This window comes from Lagopus leucura, unplaced genomic scaffold (assembly GCF_019238085.1).
Source record: "Lagopus leucura isolate 7727_CA_CO unplaced genomic scaffold, USGS_WTPT01 Super-Scaffold_100043, whole genome shotgun sequence".
In the NCBI taxonomy this organism is placed as follows: Eukaryota; Metazoa; Chordata; class Aves; order Galliformes; family Phasianidae; genus Lagopus; species Lagopus leucura.
In genome coordinates, this window is record NW_024962290.1 from 2,101,067 (window position 1) to 2,108,316 (window position 7,250).

At 49.0% G+C, this 7,250-nt stretch overlaps 2 protein-coding genes across 2 annotated transcripts in view; one reads left to right on the forward strand and one right to left on the reverse strand.

Annotated features, from left to right (window-relative positions):
* The window catches only part of ATP5PB (ATP synthase peripheral stalk-membrane subunit b), a 3,986-nt gene extending 1,021 nt beyond the window's left edge, over positions 1-2,965 (reverse strand). Inside the window, exons 1-5 of the mRNA XM_042884284.1 lie at positions 2,865-2,965; positions 2,706-2,757; positions 2,477-2,622; positions 728-891; positions 209-334 (exon numbers count right to left, since the gene is read on the reverse strand). Of these exons, the coding sequence (XP_042740218.1) occupies positions 209-334; positions 728-891; positions 2,477-2,622; positions 2,706-2,757; positions 2,865-2,892 (516 nt within the window). The 5' untranslated portion in view covers positions 2,893-2,965. The remainder of the gene's footprint in view (positions 1-208; positions 335-727; positions 892-2,476; positions 2,623-2,705; positions 2,758-2,864) is intronic.
* A 118-nt stretch (positions 2,966-3,083) lies between these two features.
* WDR77 (WD repeat domain 77) lies at positions 3,084-7,234 on the forward strand. The gene is made up of 10 exons (XM_042884394.1): positions 3,084-3,249; positions 3,344-3,529; positions 3,648-3,789; positions 3,869-3,918; positions 4,460-4,530; positions 4,909-4,963; positions 5,239-5,310; positions 5,411-5,519; positions 5,647-5,715; positions 5,911-7,234. Exons 1-10 carry the CDS (start codon positions 3,084-3,086, stop codon positions 6,068-6,070), a joined length of 1,080 nt encoding a protein of 359 aa, XP_042740328.1. The 3' UTR covers positions 6,071-7,234.
* The last annotated feature ends 16 nt before the right edge of the window (positions 7,235-7,250 follow it).

The following is a 7,250-nucleotide window of genomic DNA, read 5'->3' on the forward strand; positions in this document are numbered from 1 at the left end:
CAGAACACAGCCCCACATAGAGTCAGAACACAGCCCCACATAGAGTCAGAACACAGCCCCACACACAGTCAACAGATGGTAGTGGAACTGGCCCCGGCTGCAACAAATGTCTCATCAGTGGTTTGTTACTTGTTAGTAACCTGAGAGGCACCCACAGGATGTGATGCCAACAGCAGTAACAGTGAGCAGCACAGCTAGAGCTGCATACCCTCTTAGCATCAAAGAGGTAACTGCGGCCTTCAACTCTCCACTGCTCCTTTTTCTCCTCCTCGATGGCAGTTTCCAGTGCTTTTATTGCTTCATTTTTCACCTCTAAAGCTTTAGCAACTTTCTCCTGAAAGCAGAAACAAAAAATGATTCAGAATTCAAGCAAGCTGCAAACAAGAGATCTGCAAATTATTCCTGAAATTCTGCACTACAATTTGAGAAATGCCTACACCAGCTAGATTGCACCAGGTTTGGGACATGACAACAATTACTGCTCACAACCAACTGTACAAAAAAATCAAAAGCCATAAAATATTTGTTTTGGTGTAAATTGCTTTTCCTTCACTTTTTTTCCCTCAAACCCACACAGCAACACCAACCTAAGATCTAAAACATACCTCATAGTAGCATTGATACAATAATAGTAGGCTCAGATTCTATTACAGCCCAGGCCTGCTTAAGCAGACCAATTAATTTTTAGCTTTTTTTGCAAAGTTGGATTAAATATTATTATTTTTACCTCATTAAGTTTGTCAGCAAAAGCTGCTACATCAGCACCGTACTTTTTAACGGCATAAATGATGACTGTCAATATGCAGGCAGCTGCAACTGTCTCGTGGTTAATGACATAGATTTCCTTAGAGAGTAAGTAAAGCACGAGTCCAGTTCCCAACATGTAAGGCCCTAAAAAAAATAAAATAAATCAGCATTGCTTGCACTGACGTGAAACACCTAAAAGCAAATAGATTAACTCCAGGAAACAGATTAAATCCAGGAAACATACAGAAAGGACACTGAGGTGCTGCAGCACGACCAAAGAGCAGCAAGGCTGGGGAAGTGCTTGGAGAATATGGCCTGTGAGGAGAGACTGAAGGAGCTGGGGCTGTTTGGTCTGGGGAAGAGGAGGCTGAGGGGAGACATTACTGCTCTCTTCCAATACCTGATTGCAGCAGAGCGGGGCTGGTCTCTTCTCACTGGTGACAGGACGAGGGGAAATGGCCTCGAGTTGCATCAGGGGAGGTTTAGGTTGGATATCAGGAAAAACTTCTTTAGAGAAAGGGTTGTGAAGCACTGGAATGGGCTGCACAGGGAGGTGGTGGAGTCACCAGCCCTGGATGTGTTTGAAATCTGGATGCGGTGCTCAGGGACGTGATTTAGCTGCTGTTACGGCTGGGTTCATGGTTGGACTATAAGGTCCTTGAGGACTTTTCCATCCTGAGTGATTCTTTGATTCTATGACTCCTTTCTACCATAACCAAAGGCAGAATCAGACAGCTTCAGAACAGCACAGTGGGAAGGACACCACCAGCAGCATCCAGCTCCTGGCTCCACACAGAACTGCCCAAATTCAAGCCATATTCACACAGAACTGCCTGCTGCAGGCCTTGACTTGACTATTGTAAAGCTGTTCAAATGCACTTAGCATGAGGAATACCACACAGGCCTCAAAACCACCCTCTCATTATACCTAAAGAGTAAAAATTCTTCCTCTTCTCCTTAAATATCATGCGTTGAACACATGCAGGATGCTGACCAATGCTGTGTTTTCCAAAATACTTTACCTTTTTTTATGCTACAAATTACAGACACATCTAAACAAGCCTAACTAAATGCAAATTAAAAACACATCACAGAATCACAGAATTGCAGGGTCTGGAAGGGGCCTCTAGAGATCATCCAGTCCATCTCCCAGGCAGATGTGAAATCTGTTTCTTGGACAGGGAGGAACACAGCATCTGCATTCAATCAACATGAATAAAATGGAACTGCTCAGTCAGCATTTTTGGCACAACATGTTTTGTGGGAACATTCACTGCAGAGGGAGCAGAATTCCCTTCTGGAATTCCCCTTCCCCCAGGAGGGGCTGCTGCACTACCAGAGCCGGGCATCAGGGGGCCAAAGTCCTCCTATTTCTAGATGAGAAATAAAGTACAAATTAGGTGAGACTTTGCAGAACACTTTTTTTGCTCCTTAAATAGGCTCCCTATTAAATAGGGACTGATTTTGATGACTGATTCCTTGAAACAAAGTGTTCCCCAAGTGCTTGATTCATGGGGAATCTCAGTTTGAGAAGAAAGCAATCGAGAACGTTCAATTTCGACCCTTACAAAAGTTCTTCACTTCTCTGCACATCAAAACGTGAGTCAGGTTAAGAATTAAGGAAAGCAAAAGAAGAGGCCAAAACAAAGTGACGTTTTTATCTGAACCCTGTCTGAACCCTCCCTCCAAGACCGATGATTTGCTGCCATCTCAAAACACAAATATTAACCTGTAACCCCGGTTTTAGGATAGAGAAACTGGAAGAACTCCTCAGGGATCAGGCCGTGCCGGACCTCTCCTCCTTTCTCCGGCAGCGGAGGCACAGGAGCCAAGCGGTGCTGAGCGGTGTGAAGCGGCCTCGCGACGTGCAAGACGCTGCAATGAGAAAGCTTCCGTTCAGCTCCACGGCGTGCAGAAAGAACCGCCGAGAGAAACCCGCCTGACAGCGCGGAACTCACCCTGCACAGACGGGAGGCGGGAGGCCCTGGAGGCCCTTCAGCACGGCCGGGGCTGCGGGAGGAGAGGGGCAGAGGGCACGTCAGGACGGAGCTCACACACCCTCCCCTCCCCCCTAGCTCCCGCCCGCCATTTCCCCGTACGGAGCCGTGCCCGCTCACCGGCGCGGAGGACCAGACGGGACAGCATGGCGGCACAGCGACCCTTCGTCCCGGTGACCGCCGGCCGCCTCCGCACCACCGAGATGGCGGCTGGGCGGATCTCGCGAGACTCTCGCGAGACTCTCGCGGAGGCCGCTCTCGCGAGAGGAGACGGCGCGCGCGCGGCGCGGGAGCACGTGGGGACGCCGCCGGTCCCGGTCCCGCTGCGCCACCGCCGCCATGGAGGAGCCGCCGCCCGAGCAGCCGCCGCCCCCCGCGACTCCGACGCCCTCAGCAGGCGGGGAGGAAGATGAGGCCGCGGCGGCCGGCGGCCCCGAATGGAACATCCCGCCTAACGCGCCCGCCTGCATGGAGCGGCACCTGGAACGCGCTCATTACCGCGCAGGTTAGCGGCCCGTGGGCACGGGGCGGCGGGGAGCGGGGCGGGAGAGGCGGCGGGGTGCGGCACCGCGGGTGCTGAATGGCTGAACGTCCCGCAGACGGAGCGCTGCTGCTGGGCGCCTCGGGGCTGAGCGGCCGCTGCTGGGCCGGCTCCATCTGGGTATTCGCCGACCCCCGGCGCGCCCCCAGCGAGGGCTTCTGCACCGCCGGCGTCCAGACCGAGGCGGGCGTGGCCGACCTGCGCTGGGTGGCGGACAGAGGCATCCTGGTTGGTTCCGACTCCGGTAAGCGTGAGGCGTCGCCCCCCGCCCGCTCCCGCCGGCCTCCCCTTGGCCGCATCCCCGTTCCCTTCTCCCCGTCCCGGTGCCCGCGGTGAGGCGGGGCCCCCGCTGTGCCCCTCAGGCGCCGTGGAGCTGTGGGAGCTGGACGAGAAGGAGACCCTCATCGTCAATAAGTTCTGCAAATATGAACACGACGACATGGTGGAGGCGGTGGACGTCCTGGCGGGCAGCACGCGGGCGGTCAGCGGCGGAAGAGACTTCAGGTGAGCTCTCCCGGCCCCGCTTCTCACCCCCCCCCCGGGGATGTGATGCCAGGCTCTGACTGATGCCTCTCGCCTGCAGTGTGAAGGTGTGGGACCTCCCGCAGCAGGCTGTGCTGCACTCCTACAGAGGTGAGTGCCCGCTGCATTGCAGGTTGTGGCCCCCACACGTGGGTGCTTCGGTTCCTAGCACAAGCGTACCTCTCTGTCCAATTTTCCCTACACAACCTGTGTTATAGGACCCGTTTCTTCTCATTTCCAAGTATATTCTTGAATTTCTCTGCTTTCTTTTCTTCCCTGCACCTGCATGCATAAAGTAAGCTTTGAATGATGCTCACTACAGCTCTGGGGAGCTCACACTGGGCTGTCACAGGAGCCATGCTTTGCTTGCTTGGTCGTCTCCTCCTGCCCCTCTGTAACCAACCTCTGGTCTGCAGAGGATTCTTCAAGCTGGTGCACATTGTGAGGATGTGGCTGCAGCGGCTCTCTTTGGGTTTGGCAGCTCAGTGTGTTTAGGAAGTGCTTGGATAGCCTTTAATAGAAGTTACTCTTGGTCTGCTGTGCCTCCAGAGATCCTCGCTCCCTTCTCAGTGTTGTGCAGTTAGGCACTGGGCACACAGGGGAATGTCAGATACAGTCTTTGATGCTCTTTATCCTTTTGTGCTTTTGGTAGCTCACTCCGATGCAGTGACATGTGTGGCTGCCTGTCCTGGTAAGGACACCATCTTCCTGTCCTGTGCTGAGGTAAAGCTAATTCTATCTGAATCTGCCTGATAAAGATGATATTTAACTTAATTATTTGCACTTAAATGCATTTGTTGAGAAACTACCTGTCATATAAAATGTGTGCACGTATGCTTTGTTCCAATGTTGCAGTCTGATAAGTTGCTGATGGGCTCACCCAGCTGTTGGTGCAGGTTTGTGTTAAAACATGGGAATTCCCAGCTCTGTCCTGGGGTTACTGAAGGAGCTGGGTGTTAATGCCAGCATCACTTTAAACACAGGAGGAGCTGATGTGGGTTTGAATGTGAATTGGTAACAGTACTGCAGTGAATCTGAGTTTACGCCTGCCTCTGCTCCAGAAGGAAATTGTAAACATCTTTTTTTGCTTTGAATCTATAGGATGAAAGAATATTACTGTGGGACACCAGATGCCCCAAACCAGCTACTCGAATTGGTACGTTTCTGAATGCAGTCACTGCTGACGTATGAAGTTGTGTGGGGAAATAGACTATTTCATGCCTGAGTTCTCTATGTCTACCCTCAGTCTAGTGGCCTGGCCACTTGGTCACAGAAGCCCATTAAATCTTAAGAAGTCTAGCTCTATCACAGAAGTAAAATCAACGTTTCAATAATGATCGTAGTGCTGTAGCAGCGTTAACTGGGCTAGGGTAGGGAATGTCTTTATAAGGACTGCTCTCTTCACTCTTACCCCAATTTATTTATTTACAGTTTGCAGTGCCTGTAATTACCTCCCTACCTCAGTCCTGTGGCATCCACAGGAAAGTGACATCTTTGCTTTAGGTAAGAAGTGCTCTTCCTGTTCAGTTTTCATGAGACAAATTGAGGTCTTTCTATTCACGTGACAGCTTTGCTGATAACCTCATTCTCTCTTCTCCAAAAGGTGATGAAAGTGGAACAGTTGCACTAGTAGACACAAAGAATCCTGATTCTGCCCTCAGCTCCATTGTGCATGCCCGACGTGTTACGGGCTTTGCATTTTCTGCACATAGGTACTGTCTAAAATAGGGGCGTAGAATATGCAGCTATAGATGCACTTGAATGCCAGAGTAAAGCATTTTTTGTAAATTTAGTTGTGTATTTAATTGTTCTAACCATGGTCTCTTCTCTGCCCTCTAGTTCACCTTTGCTGGCTTCCATCAGTGAAGATTGTACAGTAGCTGTTCTCAACTCAGACCTTTCAGAGGTGTAAGTACCAGGCAGTGTATTCAACTGGGGCTGTTTGTCTTGATGTCTCCTCATTAATTGTTTATGTACTAAAGGGAAGGTGAAAATACTCCTTAAAGTGGGGAATGCTATCCTAGCAAACTAGCAATTAGGATGTGCACAAGCCAAAAATTCTTAGCAGCAGTGCTCCATGGCTAACAGTGCTCTGTTTTCCAGGTTCAGAAGCCGTTCTCATCGAGACTTTGTAAAAGGTTTATCGTGGTCTCCTTCAGACAATGCCTTGCTCACTACAGTTGGATGGGATCATCAGGTTTTACATCACACTGTCCCCATACCAGCTGGTGAAGCTTCCGGAATCAACTGTGTAAAAGAATAGTTTTATAAACTCGTTGGTCCAAGTTTCTTCCTTGCATTACTTTGGTTCTCCTGAAATCGAAGATGTTTGTGAACTGGAGTAGTTATGGATTGTTGTCTGCCTTGAACCTTGTGGCTAAGAAGGTTCCTGTAGTAGTTTTGAGTTAAGCATAAATTAGTTGCAAACTAGTCTGTGCCATCTCCTCAGGAGTTGGATTCACCTGCGAAAAGACTGCAGTTTTTTACCTGGAAAAAAAAAATAGTGACTTCAGCCACAGAGGAGCCTTGGAAGAGGGAATTAGGTGTAATAAAATGGAAAAGACTTGTTTCTTCAAACCACTCACAGAACGAATAGGAACAAATTATTTGGGGAGGTTGAATATGAATAAAAATAATTGGGAGGTACCTTTACTGAGGTAGATGCAAAAGCCTGAGCAAAGTGTTTGCTCTTTAAATACTTCCTTCCAACTGGGCAGGAAGATGAGTTGGAATTTTAATGGTAGAAGAGTTTCCTTGTCCTTAATGCCACATTCAGTTTAGAAGGTTGGTTTTTGCTATCTTCTATTGCAAATAATCCCGTGGTGAGAACTGTATGTCAACTTCTGCTCCACTGGTGGGTGTCAGAGTACCAGTGCTTGGTGTGACACGTCATATGCTGTACGATAAGGATCCCAGCTGCAGTCATTAAACATCTTTGTGATGGCGCATGACATGCTGAAATACCAGGACTTGCAATGCTCACCACTGCTTGGAGCTGAGAGCAGATCAGGGGCTTTTCTGCAGCATGCTGAATGCTGACAGAAGTTTGCTTGGCACATTTCAGCTTCTCTGTGCTGAATACAACTTACTCCAGAATGAGGTTTGTGAACAGAAGTTTATGTAAGAGAAAAACTGGACTAAGGACTTGAGTCTTCATTTTGTTGCTCCTGTTATCAGACTGCTTATAGTGTTATTAACACAAGTAGTGTTAATAGAGATAATTAAGGCTCCTGATAGACTTTCAGTGAGTGACTTTTTGTGCTGGAGACTGAGAAGATCAAGCATTCCCATGATCCCCTCAAAGACTTCACGTAATCCTTAGAGGTTGGGTTTGTTTTTTTTTTTTTGGTAATATAACATACAACTTCTCAAACTAAACTGTTTCCTTTGAATATATTGAACTGACAATAAATGGCATTGCTCTGCATCCATGGCCACTGCTC